General features: G+C 32.8%; 2 protein-coding genes across 2 annotated transcripts; one reads left to right on the top strand and one right to left on the bottom strand.

Annotated features, from left to right (window-relative positions):
- The first annotated feature begins 5,823 nt into the window (after window positions 1-5,823).
- On the top strand, window positions 5,824-7,579 carry LOC122595009. Its single transcript, XM_043767291.1, has 3 exons — window positions 5,824-6,672; window positions 6,789-7,346; window positions 7,478-7,579. Exons 1-3 carry the CDS (start codon window positions 5,857-5,859, stop codon window positions 7,577-7,579), a joined length of 1,476 nt encoding a protein of 491 aa, XP_043623226.1. The 5' UTR covers window positions 5,824-5,856.
- A 2,839-nt stretch (window positions 7,580-10,418) lies between these two features.
- Window positions 10,419-18,033, bottom strand: LOC122584980 (ABC transporter G family member 15-like). The gene is made up of 9 exons (XM_043757074.1): window positions 17,756-18,033; window positions 13,771-13,850; window positions 13,139-13,603; window positions 12,819-12,941; window positions 12,600-12,734; window positions 12,226-12,510; window positions 11,224-11,496; window positions 10,973-11,080; window positions 10,419-10,886 (listed from the first exon to the last, which is right to left on the bottom strand). The coding sequence occupies exons 1-9, from the start codon at window positions 18,015-18,017 to the stop codon at window positions 10,530-10,532; spliced, it is 2,088 nt and encodes a 695-aa protein (XP_043613009.1). The 5' UTR covers window positions 18,018-18,033; the 3' UTR covers window positions 10,419-10,529.
- Window positions 18,034-19,431: the final 1,398 nt, after the last annotated feature.

Genomic DNA, 19,431 nt, shown 5'->3' with positions numbered 1-19,431 from the left:
AGAATATGAGGAGCTTGGGAGGTAGAAATGTGGATAGCCACATAATAAGTATTTCATAACAATAAGTACTTTAAAAAAACACACTTGTTTGATATATATTATGCATATAAAAGACAAAAGATAAATACAAAAAATAAACAAAATTAATAATAAAAAATAACAAAAACTACACAACTTAAATACTTTATGATTTAATGAATATTTAAAGTAATACATTAAACCACATCAAAAGACGCAACATGGTTTGGATCAGTGGTAAACACCATGGTCTCTGAATTCAAAGGGCATGGGTTTGATCCCCATCTCATGTAAAGGTTGGAGGGCCTTTTCTACCATTTGGGTAGAAACTGAAAGCAGTCTTTCTACTTAAGTAGAGGTAAGATCTGCCTACATCATAACTTTCCCTATACACCGTCGAGATATTGGGGCTCAAAACCCACGGAAGGCGACACCGGATATTTTCTTCTTCTTCTTCTTCTATTAAACCACATCAAAACTAGAAGAATTTTCTATATATCTATATCTATACTTGTATATGAATAATCTTACCCAATGTTGAAATTTTTTTTTTTTTAATGTAGATAAAACATATTATCAAAATAATTTATATATCTTCTAGTTGGGGTGCTAATTTATACTTCTTCTTCTTTCTACAATCCAAGTTACTAAATAACACCTAAATTAGTACCCTAACTAGAAGATGTAATAAGAGGTTTGACAAACCAAAAAGAAATAAAGCCATCTAAACTATCACTTACATTATACTAATAATCATGCATAATTGCAAATGGCAGTTGCAAGAAAAAACCACCATGTTAAAAATTTAAGATTTTTGAAACATGTGAAATGATTATTCTAATCAATTTACATCACCAAGATTTCTTTTTAAAATATTTTTATTAAGCTTCCATTACATTAAATCAACCTACACTAGTCACCGTCGCTGCCACCACCAAACTGATGTCGCTACCACTGTCGTTATATTGCTTGAGTACCATGCTAGTATATCTTTATTCATTCTCATCTATTCTTTTCAATATATAAAAAAATGAAAATAGACACTATACTTCATCATCATCGTCGAAACATTATATGCGTGGAGTTAGTTATAGTTGCGTACTAATTTTCTTATTATTGCTCCATGTTTTGTTGGCTGTTGTTTTAATATGAGTTCCAACATGTTACATAAATGTATTTGCATTATAAATGATAATACTATTTTTCTTTTTTAACAATTCCTATAACTCTCTTAAATACAAATGAAGTCTTTTGTTTATTTTGAGATATTTTTTTTTGGTTATTTATTTATTTTTACATATTATGATTTTTATTTTATCGACATTATATTATATATTTGCATCCATGTTTACGGAGTTAGTTGAGACTATTATTTTTCTACAAGTAATCATGTTTGTATTTAAAACTTTGTTATCTATATATTTGCATCTATGTTTTTACTGAGTTAGTTGAGACTATAGTATTATATATTTGCATTTAGTTACTTAATCATGTTTGTATCTAAAACTTTGTTATCTATATAACATATTTCACTGCAATGTACAGATACAATGACTAGTAGATTCTAAATGTTTTTGGGTCATTTAATATTTTTTATGTATAAGTTCAACTTTTTACAATGGAGAAACTCAGAAAAGTTAACACCCTTTAGGCCTTTAATATATATTAGAGAAAATTACATTTTTGGTCTTTAAAGTTGACAAGATTTTCAGTTATTGTCCTTAAGTGAATTAATTACAGAAAAACCCCTAAAGTTGGTCAAATTTTTCACTTTTCACTCTGTAACTAATGACCGTCTATTAGGTCCGTAAGTGAGGGGCAGATTCGTTATTTCACCATGATTCTTTCTTCCTTTTCTTCCAAACTCAAACACAAACCCAGATCGTCAAGTTTTGAAAGAAAAAACGAAATGTCAATTGAAATCACGGCGGCCGAAAATTTGAAAATCACGCCGGAAAAATTAAAATATAGATTTATCTCTTGTTTCTTCGAATCGGAACACGAAACATGTCGGCTCAGAATTCAATTGTGCACGGACCCTAGCCAAAATAATCCGATCTAGACTTCGCCGGAAAAACTTGACCGCCGAAAAGACTTGTTTGAATTGAAAAGAAAGACAAAACAAAGCAATTGCAATTCGAATCCAACCAAATCTATCCAAAACCGATCCCAATCCAAGCAATTTCGAATACAAAAACCCTTGTTTCCGATCTCAAAGTTGTGTGTTTCGAGTGTGTGTTTGTGTGTCTTTCCGAGTGTGTGTGTGTGCTCGGTGTGTGTTTTCAGTTGACATTTCGTTTTCCGGCCACCGTGATTTGCAAAATCTGGGTTTGTGTTTGAGTTTGGAGGAAGAATAGAAGATATCATGGTGAAATGACAAATTTGCACCTAATGGACGACTGTTAGTCACGGAGTGAAAAATGAAAAAATTGACCAACTTTAGGGTTTTTTCTGTAATTAATTCACTTAAGGGCAATAACTAAAAATCCTGCCAACTAGAGGGACCAAAAATGTAATTTTTTCTATATATTATTTTCAAAACCAGTAACAGATCTCAGCCCAATACAAGCCTGCATATATGTGAAAACTGAAAAGTAAAGTAGTCGCAGATTTCAGCCCAATGGAAACCTTTCATGGGTGTGGCCCAGCACACTTCTGTCCCAAATAAGTGAATAACACATCCCAGCATCAAATTATTTGAGTTATTTTGGATTATTACATTATTTCGTTATAAGAATGAGAATTTGAATTGATATATGCATTGGCATGTTTAACCTTTTAAATAGATAATTTGCATTTTGAATTCTTTAGTATATATATTATTATATCATGATAAATTAACTTTACAAAAAAAGATGGATAACATAGACGAAGGTGGATAAAGAAGTTGTAACGATAGTTATATAATTTCGAATAATATAGACAAGATCACAAGATGCATAAATATTATGAGAGTTAGAGTCTTTTATATGTATGCAATAAAGAAGAAATAAAAGTCTTAAAAAATGTAAATCTTAAAGCTCTATTTTTACGATTCTTAATGTCACATGTATAATACATAATAAAAAAATCTTAGTCTGAAAATATAGTAGAGATTTTTGGATAGGACAAAAGTTGTATAAAACTCCTCTGAAAAATAGGAATACAACTTTAACTTAAAAGCCTATGAAAAGTAAAAATAACATGTACAAAAACAAGCAAGTTAATACGTAATTACAGATTGAAAGCTAGAACAACAAACAAAGCTAGATAGAAAAAACTTCTAAGACTATGAGGAGTAGCTCATTCCCACTCTTTTTTTTCATGCGTAACGCCCTGGAACGCCCTATCTCGATCCCGGGGGCTTTCCGCCCTCTTAAAAAGCGAGCCCCGTCCAAATTCGAACGCGTTAGATGGGGCGGTTTTCTGTGGGGTCTTGGCTGTTTGGGTGGTTAATTTGTGATGGATATCATATATATATATATAGAGTATATATATATACATATATGAATATCAAAGTGATTTTAATAAAAGGTTATGCTCAAAATTTGTTTTTAAAGTTGCAGTTTTTTTTTTTTTTTTAACTAGGATGCAGGTGGGAGCATGAAAAAGACAACACAAACAGATTCCAAACACAAACGGATTCCAATGCATGTATATATCTTTTTTCAGTTTAGTACCTTGACTTTCAATTATATACAAAATAAATATTTAAACTTTTGGAAGTTTTTATTTTTAATACTTATTTAAAATGTATTAACTTTATAATATATAATCTAAATAATATATTTTATTTTATATATGTTTTCAATTTAGCCCCTGGATTTATATATATATATATATGTTAACACCGACGACAACACTGATTAGTTTTATTTCGAGTTTGTATGTAATGTATTTTAGTGTGAAGTTTTTTTTTTTTAATAAAAAGTAGTATGTTTTTTTAAAAAAATAAAAAGTAGTATGTTTTATTTAAATTATTTTATAAATCAAAATTAAAAAAAATAATAATAAGGGAATGCCTCAAAGGGCATTCCTTCACCCCAAGGGAATGGGGGGAATGCCCCTTATGATTAGTAATGGACACATGTCAAGCAAGGAGTGGAGGAGGGACATTCCCTTAACTCTCCACTCCTCATAGTCTAACGAAATGAACCCACAAAAGCTTAACAATTATTCAAGAAGATCAAACCTATGCAAGATTTTCGCTATTTCAGCCTTCATTCTATACATTTTCTTAATATACAATAATTCTGAATCTTCTAACTGCATTTCACCCAATCACCCGTCACAAAAACATTTAACGAATCTTCTCCGTCTCCTTCACCAAAGCCCTCATCTTCATCTCATATGGGTGGCGGCGACAACGGTGACGGGTGGTGGGGATTACAATGGTGGTGAATGTAAAAGTAATTGATGTTAAAGGAGGTACTACTGTAGTTATTTGAAGGATATTGAAAGATTTATGTAGTAATTATTTCATTAAGAATATTATAGGTATATTAGTTAGAAATGTTTAAATTAGTGAATAAAAAAGAGAGTTATTTAGAGTAGTTTAAAGTTGTAATTTGAAAAAGAGGGAAGAGGTTGATACTTATATATAGAGTATAGATATATATAGATATAGATCATTTGCATTTTGAATTCTTTAGGGTATATATTATTATCGTGATAAATTAGCTTATAAAATAAATGGATAACATAGACGAAGATGCATGGATAAAGAAATAGTTGTAACAATAGTTATATAATTTTGAATAGTATAGACAAGATGCATATATATATATATATATATATATTATGCATGAGAGTTTTTTATATGTATGCATTATGCAATACAGAAAAAACAAAAAGTCTTAAAACATGTGAATCTTAAAGCTCTATTTTTACGATTTAACCTTAACTAGTTATGTCATTCGGGCATTGCCCCAGAAAACATAATGTCTATTGTCTATAGCAATTTTTATAAATTTTGTGATTTTTTTGAAACCGGGCAAAATATAAATATCTAACACATAGTATTAGAAAACCAAGGTTGTTTGACAAAGTATAAACTTGTGTATCATCAAATAAACTTGTCAGAATATGACTAAAAATTAAACACATATGTCACGAAATGGAATAACGCTAGAAGTGATACGAAAGGTGACTGAAATTGAAAGAACTGAAACCAAAAAAGAATAAAATTGTTAAAAGTAATCAATTTAAATACAAGGTACCAATAATCATATACTAATATGACCCGGTTCAATTTTGAAAACAAATTAATAACGAAATGTAAATAGCAATTAACACGTTATAATGGTGTATTTGAAACTTTACAAATTATCATATTTAAGAAGATATTAGATTAAAACTAAATATGTATGAAACTATGTTAATAAGAAAATAATTAAGTATATTAATTGAAGACAAAAATCTGTCCAAAATAAAATCGGTCAAAAGTTTTCGATACGTAAGCGAAATGAATAAAAAAAATCGTTGCACTTAAAGACAAAAATTTGTTTATAATAACATCTCGATCTCAAAGTTTGTAAGCGATATCAATGTGAACAAAGGAATAAAAAAAATGAAGGCACGATAACCGTTGCACGGCTTTTAGGATGTATATAATAAATAATGTCACATTGTCACATATAATAAATAAATAGATATTAGCCTGAAAATATGGTAGAGATTTTGGATAGGACAAAAGTTGTATAAAACTCGCGCGTCTGAATGCATATGAATACAACTTAAACTTAAAAACCTATGAAAAGTGTAAATAACATGTACAAAAACGAGCAAGTTTAATACGTAATTAGAGATTGATGAAAGCTAGAACAACAAACAAAGCTAGATAGAAAAACTTCTAACGAAATGAACCCACAAAAGCTTAACAATTATTCAACAAAATTAAACCTATGCAAGATTTTCGCTATTTCAGCCTTCATTCTATACATTTTCTTAATGTACAATAATTCTGAATCTTCTAACTGCATTTCACCAGTCACAAAAACCTTCAACGAATCTTCTCCGTCTCCTTGGCCAACGCCCTCATCGTCGTTGCTAGAGCCATCGACGTCCTTGTCAACCAACGTCAACCATTTGGTCTTTGGCATTTCGGGTTCTGTCAAGGCATGGCGTGACAGGAAAAAGTATTTCCGAGAATGGTGGAGGCCAAACGTAACAAGAGGTTACATCTTTTTTGATAAAAATCCAACCCCTGACATTCTCCCTTGGCCAGATTATCTCCCTCCCTATCGCGTGTCAGAGAACACCACAAAATTTGAGGTGTACTCGAGACACGTGAAGCCTTACGTTATCAGGATCGTGAGAACGATCTTGGAAACGTTTAGGGAGGGAGACAAAGATGTCAGGTGGTATGTCATGGGAGATGATGATACAATATTTTTCTTGGATAATTTGGTGGAACTTTTGGGGAGGTATGATCACACCAAATATTTCTATATTGGTGGTGTATCCGAATGTGTAAAGTCGAATTTTGACTTCTCGTTCGAGATGGCATTTGGTGGTGGAGGGTTTGCGTTGAGTTACCCTCTCGTAGAGGCCTTGGTCGCGAACCTTGATCGTTGCATTGGCATTTACCCCTTTTATTTTGTTAGCGACCAGATTTTGAGTGCTTGCATTGCTGATCTTGGTGTCCCTCTTACCCCCGAAAAAGGATTTCATCAGGTAATTCACCTTTATATATATATATATATATATATGATACCCCTTACATCATATATATTTGTGGCATACTCGCTCTAATATCCGTTTTGTCATATATATGATCGATGTGTTTACAGATTGATCTGGTGCACGACATATCTGGGTTTTTATCGGCGCACCCACAAGCACCGTTGATCTCCCTCCACCACCTAGACATTGTCTCGCCGATTTTTCCAGCCATGGACCGTCATAAGTCTGTAAGACATCTCATGACCGCAGCTAAAGTTGATCAATCACGCCTTCTCCAACAAACTGTTTGCTACCACAAGCAAAAAAAATGGGCATTTTCGATAGCTTGGGGTTACTCGGCTTACATATATGAGCAAATGATTCCTCGTAGCCTTCTTAGAAGGCCTTTCGAGACATTCACTCCATGGAGCTTGAAACGACGGCCACCAGATTACATGTTTAACACACGACTAGTCACTAATAATAATTCATGTGAAACTCCTCATACTTTCTTCTTTCATTCCATAAAAAGACTAACAAATAATGATGGTAATAAGACAACAAATGAAGTTATGATGACTTATGTTCGTTACAAGAACCGGCGGTTGCCCCCTTGTTCTGAAGATCACTCAGCCGATCATATAACGAAGATCCTTGTTTACTCTCCAGCAACAAAACTAGACTTTGTAAGTCCATAAATCCCCTAATAACCATATTTATATATAGTGTCTTTTTCTTTCCATCCTAGCTTTTATTTTAACAATATTATGAAAGATCATATAATTAATGATATAATGTACGTGATTTGATGACTTAGGTTGAAAATAGAGGGGAATGTTGTGATATAGTGAAAGTTGATGGCAAGAACACAGCAATACTCAAGATAAGGGATTGCGAGAAAACTGAGATTATAGCTTAATTATTAGACAATGAGATTTTATAGTTGTTTTTTGTTTTCTTTTAATTGTTTTTTTCTTATTTGTGTTGTAATAATTTTTATGTACGTGTAGTTATACAAAATGGTTAGTTATAATCTTATAGACATGATGTATGTATTTACGCATCTAGCTTGTAAATACTATGATTCACAGTTTCACACGTTTGTTGCTGGTAGTTAGAATGATGATCGATTAATTATTAGGTACGTTATTCATCAAGTTTAATTTAGCTCACAGTTTCGTTTTATATCTATAAATCTAGTAAATCCTTAAGAAAACTTTTTTTTTTTGGCTTTTCTTTACGCAAATGCATGATAGTCGTTTTTTTTTATAATAAATAAAACACACCGGGTTTATCATATTTATATATGTTTGATATAATAAATTAATATAGACATATCTACCAATATACTAAAACAGGATTAAAGGGTTCTTTCTACGACACGTGGCGTAACGACATGTGTCATTTAATTTATCAACTAGAATTTAGTTAGTTTTTAAATATGTGATAATAATCCTTATCTAATACGAATATAACTATAATATATCATTTAAAATAATAATTCTATCTAAATTAGGAATTCTATTCAAACTATGTTTCTAATTTATATCATAAAACTCATTATTGCCAATAGATGTACACACAAAAACAATCTCTGATATCACGTATATTCACCATTTCAATTTTAATGTGTTTTTATGTTTAAGTTAAATTATTAGGCATATATTTGCCTTTCGAACAAAATACAATTAAAGGTTTTCAATCATATATTCAAAATTCACAAACCAAAATCATCATAAATATTAAGTGACGGATTTGTATAATTATAATTAATCCGTACATCGTACGGGCACTAAGACTAGTACATCGTACGAATCACCAGTCATCAACTTCCACATTTTTACCCTTTTGAACCGTATGTAATCTGTACGAATGTTATAGGCTACACACAAGTGAATGCATCCGTCGATAACCACTAAACTTGAATGAAGACGAGTCGCACGGCCACTTGGAAGAGGTGGAAATTGTATCATCCTGAAGTCCTCCGTGTTCACATCAAAACAAATAATGTATTCATGATGATGCTCAAAGTGTCTTACCCAAAAGTAAAGACTATGGTCGCAGAAGTAACACTCGCCAATGACAAATTCAATCTTTCTCCACGAATTCAATCTTTGGGAATAGATATAAGCACCCCAGAAAACCATATGTAGAAGCTTATAGTCATTGGAGGAGTCGGAATAGAAACCAACGAGACTGCTATGGGGATCATAGAGAGAAAAAGAGCCTTTGTGGTGAGGCGGCAGCTCGTAGTAGGCACGGGTTCCATAAAGCTAGCTAGACTGCTGAAGATATTAATTGCCGTCGAGGCTACACATACCAATCCATCCAAAGCAGCTAAAACCAAATCAAACCTGCTGGGATGAGCTTCTTCCAGTGGATTGAAACCGGCCGTAACTGAACCGTTCAGGTTGAGGAGGGGTTGTTCGCAGCTGGGCTTGTCAAGTAAGAGAAGTTTATAGGTCTTGTTGTTTATGTGATGGAGGCGGTGCATCTTTCCAAGAATATGTGTGGACAGAAACAGTTTCCAGTGTTTGGAAACGGACTTGAAACGACATATGGATTTGGCTGGAAGTTTTGGTAATATCTCGTATTTTATTATATCATTATCAAGTGCAAGTGCAAGCAGCAGCTCATGATCATCATCAGCCTTCTTCTTCTTCTTCTTTTGGACCCGTAATTCATCAAACTAGCTGGCTGCTCCGCTTATCGCCATAGATGTTATTGATCAATCTGACTTTCGATGGTGGCCGGGTTATTTTTTTTAGGGCTATATAAGGGATAGGGATGGATTGATACGTACCCTAGCTTTTTGCAATTCATCGATCGTATCTATGCGAACGTCTTTAATCTTTATTTATAGGGACAATTTCCTATATCCTACTGGATTAAGGATTTATGGTAACTTTATAATTATACACTTATATCAGTTTAGGAAACATATATATTGATTTACTAGTTTAGGAAACATATAATCTTAATAGACATGCTGGTAGTCAGGGCCGGATATGAGGGTGTTCAACATGTTCAAACGAACAGGGCCTAGTTTTGTTTAAGGGCCCAAAAGTTCAATTTTCTTTTGCTAGTATTAAATATTCATATCATAATACTCAACGATTACAACGTGATATTGTGTTTCTGTTTGGAATTGCTAATTATAGAAGGTATTTTTTTTATTCTATAAATTGAGAATATGTAAATGATATGGATAAAGGTCCTTATAAATAATACAGTGTAGGGCCTTTAAAATCCATGAGACGGCACTGCTGGTAGTTAGAATGATGATCGATTATTGGGTACGTTATTCATCAGGTTTAATTTAGCTCACAGTTTCGTTTTATATCTATATATATCTAGTAAATCTTGAGAAAAAAAAATTAAAAATAAGGGGCAAAACTAAATAATTTGAAGAAAAAGAATAAAAAAGAGGTCAAAATTTGTAAGGAATGCTAGATCTACAAAACAGCTTACAAATAAATGATTACAAACATATGTGACATGTGGTGTGAACCTAACATGTCTCTTTATCAAAAGGGGACTAATGCTTGATGTCAAAATACAATTTCAACGACACATTAGTCCCCTTTTGACAAAACCTCTTGTGTATGGGAGAAAATTTACGATCAAAATCATTATGGGTCATGTGAATTTGATTAAAAGAGGTAATGACATATGATGAAGGTTTGATGTAATTTACAACAGCCTAATATACTCGTATGCAAATACTTCCAAGTTTAATAATCAGAAACATCGATCTTTATATAAGTATTTGACTTTTTTGATACAAGCTTAAAGGCACATCATATAATATTGTAACCATGCAAACTTGAACACCAATAAGTGAATCATTCTAACAAAACATGATTCATTTAGTGTAGTGGGGAGTTAAGCCCTTCTTGAGATGATAATGGAAGTGCAGGTTGGTGCCTCTTTGAAGGAAATGGTGATGTTTTCCTGAAAGATGCTCTTTTCTTCAAATGGTGCAGGGTTCTTCTAGTATAAATCTCTCTGACCATCGGCTTTGCTCGTTCCTTCAGCTTGAGTATAATGAAGAACAACAGACGGTATAATATAACAATCGCCACAACTGCTGCTAGATCCCACCACTTTGAATGGTCAACTGAAATCCCAAGCACTGATGTTAGTATGAACTCGCCTGGAAGCTTTGGCGCACCTTCATATTCAGAGTCGAACTCCAATCCAATCATGTCGTTTTTGTATGCCCCCTAAAGAAAGTGCGCAGAAAGGGAACAATTTGTGAGGAAAAAAAACTATACTGCAATGAGCAGAAGTTGGTACTAATTGTTGTTACCTGTAATGCCCATGACATATAATTGACATATGAAACTGGGTATCGCCAGAATATCTTTGGAAGATCAGGGAGAAGACGGAAGAACCCTGCTGTCATCATCATCACACCCTGCAAATCATAATTTTATGAATCATTGGATCATGTTCAGGCTTAGCAGAATGCATATATGCATTTACACATTAAGGGTTTTTTATTCATGGAGAACTTAAGAAACAGCAATGCTAGTGATCGAAGAAAGTAATGGATCGTACAATGAAACCGGCGCCAATGATAATTCCCAACATGAAATTAGGAACAAGTGAAGCGATAACCATCATGGAGCTTTCAACTGCTGCAATTGACAATAAAAGGTCAAGGCAAGCGTACATCTCACGGTCAAAGCCCGGATGAAATTTCACCATGTTGTATGTAATTAATGCGGTGCTCAATGACATTAGTATCAAGAACGGCAATGAAGCTACGAAGTTTGAAAGAATGAACACCCCAACACCATAGTGCCCGTTGAGCCTTTCTTTATTAAAGATCTGCACAAACATGAACCAATGGTTATAACACAAGTCGTCTATGAATATTGGGTCGTCTAACTATAGTATACATGCAGAGAAATTTGAGCTAATAATAGTTTCCTTTATGGTTTTGAGTATTGATCTAGATGTCATTGGGTTAATCTACAGGATTTGGGGAGCTACAAATGGTATGAGAATAGCGAATAGAAGCCTCTAGTGGTAATATACGTCCACTAGAATGAAAACCAGTCACTTAAAAAACATACACTATGGTTTTGAATTGTACATTGATGCAGCTTTTCACTTTGAGCTTGGATGTTAAATTTAAGACTGGAAATATAACGGTACGATCCGAAACCATCACACAGATGAACGGGGCTATGGTTGTGTAATCCTGACCCACCAACTCAATTTTTTCAAGGTTAGTTGGGGTTGGCCATTTGGGTAAACGGGTCAATTTACCAACCTGAAAATTTGTTACACAAATAAGATGTATAAATTCGTATGACCTGAAACCTATTTGACTTGTTTGACCTGAAATTTACTCATTTGACCCAAAATTAACTAGCCAACTTGTTTGGCCCAATTTCTAAAGACTCATATGGGCCGTGTCCGGGTTAACATGTTTCTGGTTAGGGTTGATTACCCCAACATGATTTACTAATAGGACAAGTTCAGGTTCGTGTAATATCAAACTTGCGAACCCAAAGTTGACCCAATAACCACCTCTAGTTAAAATATGTATACCTTCATTTCTTCAATGAATGAGGGGAAGCCTCCGATGGACATAAAGATCATAAAACCCGAAATGAATCCACCACAGGCTCCACGGGCTAACATCGCATGGTAGTTTGTTCCAATGTCATAAAAAACCGTACCAACGCATAGAGAAACAGCAATGTACACCACTATCCTCAACCAATAATACCCCACATCTCTAGACATGTTTACAAATGATCTCTTTGTTAATGTTGTTAGCTGCTTCCACCAACTAGCCTTGCTCCCACTCTTTGGTTCAAATACAAGTCCTTCCTGCAATTTTGATACAGTTTAAAAATATATATATCAAACTAATATACTGATACTAAGCTATACTGGCTAGTATAAGAGAGTATAACTACGATGTTTGAAATTTCTTTGATTCTGCTTCTTGCAGCTGCTGCATATTTCGAGGATTTGTATTTGTAAACAAGCATTCCTTTAACCTGAGCTGTTGTCGAAAAGGCTAAAGTAGTAGTGCAGATGATTTTTGTGTCCTGCAGTATATAAGATAACATTGATGCTTAAAAACTTAGATTGTGGCTGTTTTTTGATCAACAAATTAGGGCCAAATAATGTACCCGTAGCCTTTGAGAACCCTGCAATGTTGCGTTAATCCTATCAAAATCTGAGTTGACACAACGAAGGAAGTGATCTGAAGGGTTCCTTCGACTTGGACATGGTATCCCCGCATCCGAAAAGAACTAAATTTCAATGAATCAGAATATCCCTACAACAAATATATGGTTGCTCTACTATATATGCAAACACTTCACACTTATAGATGTGTAGAAAAAAATCGAGGCTGAATGGAAATATATCTACGCTTAAAAGTGTATGAAAGGGTGAAAAAACATGTAAAGTTGGCTGATCACGACATAATGTTCACTAAAAAACATACCTCAATGGCCAATTTAGCTTCACCAAAGAAGACAGTTTCGCCACCAGATAGCAAAAAGAGATCATCAAAAAGTGCAAAAACTTCACTACTGGGCTGGTGTATGGACGACACCACTGTTCTCCTACCTTCTCGAGCCACACTTCTTAGAGCCTGAACCACAAAAAACGCAGAGGCGCTGTCTAGTCCACTCGTGGGCTCATCAAGAAACAAGAGGGTTGGTTTAGTTAGGATTTCGAGTGCAATACTTAGTCTTTTCTTCTCACCACCACTTATGCCTCTCAAATGCCAGTTGCCAATGAGTTTGTCTGCACAATCTTGCAGACCCATCTCCATTATAGTCCCTTCAACGATTCCGTTCACTTCCCATTTGGTCAAGTGACCAGGTAGTCTCAGTTTTGCAGAGTATGTGATGGTTTCTTTGACTGTAAGTGTTCCCAATAATATGTCTTCTTGGGTCACATAAGCCTGAGTTTGACATATTTAAATATAAGTTACACTCAATATTCACATCAGTAAATATCAAGATTTTTATGCATATATGTGTGTAACATCTAGGATGGTTAATTTTCGTTAATTAATATAGTTGGCCAGCTTCAATGCGAATAAACTTGTTACGATATGATTTTACTTACAACAGCACCGTAATCTAGCCTCTTTTTCTTCCCATTCAGAAGAACGTTTCCGGTCATTATTGCATTTCCAGTTAATCTTCCTGCATTAGTTTTACACAAAATTACCCAACAAGAAAATAAAAAATATCAAAATATGATAATCAGATTAGTGGCCTTAATTTCTCATCTTCCGAAATTCATATTTATAGCACACTAACTAACAATTCAAACAGATTTGAACCCATATTTTTTATTTTTGTTGCCTGACCAACACAGATATTGTTATGCTGGAAACTCTTTCGTTATATATGGCCTAACATTTTCGAATAATTACTTAAACTTCTACGTATATATAGTCATTTTGGCTAGAGGGATTTCTTTCATTATGATCATTTTTATTTGGTAAGATTGTAAGAATGATTTTGTACATTCACTTAACATCAGATACAAGACTTTTGTATTTAAGGTTCTGTTATGATAATATAAGTCTACCTAGTTCGTAAAAAGCTTAACAATTAAGTTCTTTTTAATCAAGAACAAAGAAAAAGGAAAAATGAAATTCAAGTACTCTTTTTATCGAGAACAAAGAAATTAAAAGGGAAAAAATAAAATTCAAGTACTCTTTTTATCATATCAAGATCAAAAAAAAAAAAAAAAAATGCAATTTATTCTTCAAGAAAAAGTTGAAAAGGACATATCTGACTGGATCATTTAATAGATGACCAAAACTTATCACTATGAGATAAAATATTCATTTTATTTAACTTTATGTTTTATGTCAAAAACCATTAAAACATTATTGAAACAAAAAGGATAAATAAAATCACACTGATAATTATTTTTTATAATGACATTTGTGACGATTATTGAAATATATTATACTTGTAATGATGTTATGGTATTCAAAAGAAGATTATTCGAAGTATTTTACCGGACAAAATACCATACATTATTGGAAAATTACAACTTATTCAATCCACATCTAATTAAATCGATGACGATTGATTGTAAAAATCAAGTACCACACAATATTAATGTATATTGGTACTTTTTTGACCGTCGCTTAACCATCTGTAACATGGTTATTGGAGTTGTATTGCTAAAAGTGTCATGCATTTAATCATATAATCATTTAAAGGAAAGTAGGGGTACGATTTATGTCCGTAACCCTCTGAGAAGCATGCGTCACATTCCTACATATATACGAGTCATAAAGGTTTGATCGTTCAAAAAATAATGTCTCGACCCCGTGTGCCTTTTGAACACTAACCCGCCGAGCCTAAAAGGGTCAATCTCATTAGACCACTCTCAACAATAACTTTTTTTTTTTCTTTTCTTTTCTTTTGTGTCATTTTTTTCCACATCATCGCTTCTAAACTGATTCTTTTGTCGAATGTACCTGATCATTTTCTTCCTCGATTTATAGATATACACATGACCCCACACCCTCTTCATCTTTCTCTGTCGCCTAACCCGAACTCTCCAAACCCAAAAGCCTAAAAAGTCATGCCAATGGACTCTTTAAATTAAAGAGACCGACAATGCTATCAAAATTGCCGTATAGTAGGCACTGCTCGTATATATTGGATACAATTTTATGGAGTTAGGTCTAACCTAATTAAAAAATCGTACTGCCTTAAGATTTGAACCCGACATTTGTTTCAAATTAATCGGCTATAGTGAGGTGACTCAACAATAAATTTATTTGTTGTTGAAGATATTGTATTTACTTTTAACCTAACTAGGATAAAATATTGAAGTTTATCACTATAAATGCCCAACAGATATTTTTCTAACCTTGCAACATATATTAATTGAATGGCACATTAATTTCTGTCACCTAGCCAAACAACCAACCCAATTAACATTTGGGTTCATTAAAACTTGGTTGTTTTACACAGGCAATGCTCATGTGGTTTAGGCTTTTAGCAAACCCCTGTTTGTGTATATTACGAGTATATGGCTGACCCAAAATGGTCCTTCAGTTTCAATAAGATCTTTGCAATTAAAAAATTTAAAATGGAAGAAGTATATATGCACCTTGTTACATAATACTTCCAAATTACTAGATATTGATATATTATTTATATAAACTAAAGTAAATCTATTGATATAAATGTCTTTCTTCAGAGATATTCAACCAAATTTATTTTGCGACAATCTGAATGATTAATTGGTTCCACGTTTTTCGAACCAAACATTACGTACATAATTCATCATGTATGCTTACACAATAAATTGCAGCTTATATGAAATGCCATATTGTTTACAGATTAAATAAAAAATAAAAAGGAAATTCTACTACTTGTATAAATATTTTAGAAGTGCAGTAGTAATGAATGAAGTCTGCCGACCAACCCATGAGTTCAAACAACTACTCTGCCAATTAATTAATATTAAACATTACTAGCTACCACTCATCCACCTATTAAGTTTTTTTCTGTCACTACTTCAAACTAACTGTTATTTTTGTTAAATACAATACTGTAGAGGAATATAATTAGTATACATGCAACATATAATTCCAAAGGAAAAACTGTGTATAGTACCCCATATATATAATAGCACATTAAAGTAAGCATGTGGCACAACATGATGAAATCGGTTAAGGGAGGTACAAAGAGGGTGTGAATGAATTAATGAATGATCAATTGGTAATTAACCTTGATTGATTTATTTTGAGTATATATACACATACATTAATATATTATGAGAAAAGTTAATATAAGGGTGTTATGTATCCAACTTGGGTGAAAAACTTTTCACATACTAATTTTTTAATTATATTTTGAACAAATGTATGATCCCCATGATTTATATGGGTTTAAAAAATATATGTGAGGGTTTCACCAAACTTAGGTGCCTAACAGCCTCATATTCACATCCCATGTATTAAACAAGACAAAAAGTTAAGCATGAAGGGTAATTTAATATTCGGTCTCGATAAGCTTTAACGATATTAAGTTGGTTATCCATGTTTAGGTTGTTTCGAATTCAATTCATGCCCTAACGGGATAAATGTCCTTATCACAAATATATAGCTATCTTTTTCCAATTATATTGTTAGTATGAAAATAATATTATTTTGAGTGACCATCAAAAAACAATGGTGTCGGATCAAAGCATAAACTATCAATTAAGTAGACATTGAAACATAAACGTATAATTGTGCAACAATAGCTTAGACCTTATAGTATTATACTTTGTCAAGAATATAATTTAATGAGGACAACGATACTCTCCAATTTAATAGGTCATCATTTTATTTTCGTACAAATTTCATTTTCGTTGCCTTTTATTCTATTTGTTTACAAAAAAAAATTAGTTATATATATATGATATTTGATACAATAATAATATCTTCAATAACATGCATGATACAACTAACTATTTCATGCTTTTTGTGTGTATGAAATCTAAAAGTTCATTTGGAAATCAGTTACATTTTTCTGTTACAATAGAATTAATATGTATCATGCATCGACTATAATAATGGTGAAAACTTCATCCTATATATCCGCTTTATGAGCGAAATTGATGCTCTTAAACTTTGATTAGTTAAATATTCTTATAATATTATATATGTTTTATATCCAAATATGAAATATATGTCTATGTTTTATTAACTTTAAAATATAGGAAGGGGGTAATTAAGTACTGTTGTATATATTGGGAGTAATAATATTAAGCTAAGTTCTTAACATGATGTTTTTTTTCATATATATATCTTGATACTAGCAGGACATGTTTATGTTCAGCCCGTAGATATATTTATAGATATTTGTCAAGTCTTTGTAAACCGAAGCAAAAATAATGAGAGATTTTATCATTGTCAAAATCTAGTGTAAATTTTCATAAAATTAAAAACAGGAACATATATATATATTAACTTTGAAAAAATATGTATATATATAACTTTAGTTATGACATAATATAATGATCGATCGAGAGTACTTAATTGATTATAATAATGATGACATGATGAGAAAAAAAAAATGATGCATACCTGCTAAAGAATCAAGAAGTGTAGATTTTCCGGAACCAGAAGGGCCCATAATGGCCATGATCCTAGAGGGCTGAGCGAAACCAGTCAGCCCATTTAATATCCGTCTCGTTGGCTTCTTATTACTAGTATTCGGAAGCACCACACTCAAATCTTCCCACACCAAGTAACCACCACCCTCCATATCATCATTCACAAGCTGCTTACCATCACTCTCAACAATACATCCCATTTCCTCATTATTCCCTGCCACCTCTATCTCCATCACTGCTATATGTATGTGTATGTGTATGTGTTGTGTGTTTGAATATATATTTGATTGATCGATATCTAATAATGTTAAAAACTTATTTTATGTTGCATGAATATATATATATATATATATATATAGAGAGAGAGAGAGAGAGAGAGAAAGGGCCGGATGGGTGGGGGGCTAGATTGGATGATATATATATGATAGGGTGATTAAAGAGAGGCTGACGAGTAAAGGGCTTTTTGGTCTGGGAAGATGTTACTGCTAGAAAAAGAAACCAATGTATAGCTAGTGTTATTTTTCACTCAGTGGATAGTATTGTAGTAGGATAGTAAGTAGTTTTAATGCTACCATCAATTCGTTTCAGAAAGTTGGTAATATGTGTATCAATGTGTAATACACTTTCTCTGTATATGTAAAACTGTATATCTATTTGTGTGTATACTTGGGCCACACTGAGATTTGTGTTCAAACTTCATAAACTTAATTAAAACATCTGACATATACATACATTCAACACACACCACTACCCTTTGTGTTAGGGACGTAGCCTGAAAATTATTCTGTTGACCCGCACCCATTTGACCCGTATTTTTTAAATTACCCGCTTAGACCCACACCCCTTTCGACCAGTACCCGCTTCGATCCGTTACCCAAACCCATCCATTTTGTCGGGCCTACGAGAAATGTATATGTACGATACACGATAGATGGTTTCTAGAGTATTTAGATTCACATATTAGCCAAAATTGTAATGTATTTTGATTACCGTTACTCTATAAATTCAAAGTTTTTTGTTATCGGGGATAAGAATGGTGACAATCAGCTTTGTCGATCACCGACGTAAGACCATGATCGACGATGGTTGTTGTAATTATATTAATATATATGGTAGAACATAAATTGCAACTTTTAATATCTAAATTCATAAACAAATTAATATAGGCATTTGAAATTAAAAGTCAACTTGGACTATTTTAGATATGGTAACTTTGACTGTTTTAGTTTATTTAATAATATACTAGCATGGTACCCACGCATTGCGGCGGATACCATGGACAGGATTTCTCATGTCATGATTACTGAAAATAGTCTAAGTGGGTTGTGTTGGTCGAATTTTGTTTTTGTTTATGTTTTTGACTCTTGAATTTTGCTCATTTTGTGTATTACTTCCTTCCTCTGGAAAATGTGTATTCAAGGGATGGATTGGTCGAATATTGTATGTGAGAAAAACTATTATTGTTAAATTTTGTATTTTTGAGATTATTAGTCGAAAATGAATGAGATAATGTAAGCTTTGCCTTTGTGGAACACTAATCCATCTCATTGTTAACCAATGCTTATAAAACTTAACGGGCCCGATATTAAAGTAAATCAACTTGATCAACATAGACCTCCACTCAACTTGCCAAAACAGTAAAACCCC

Source organism: Erigeron canadensis, chromosome 1 (assembly GCF_010389155.1).
Source record: "Erigeron canadensis isolate Cc75 chromosome 1, C_canadensis_v1, whole genome shotgun sequence".
Lineage (NCBI taxonomy): Eukaryota > Viridiplantae > Streptophyta > Magnoliopsida > Asterales > Asteraceae > Erigeron > Erigeron canadensis.
This window is presented reverse-complemented; position numbering and strand designations above follow the sequence as displayed.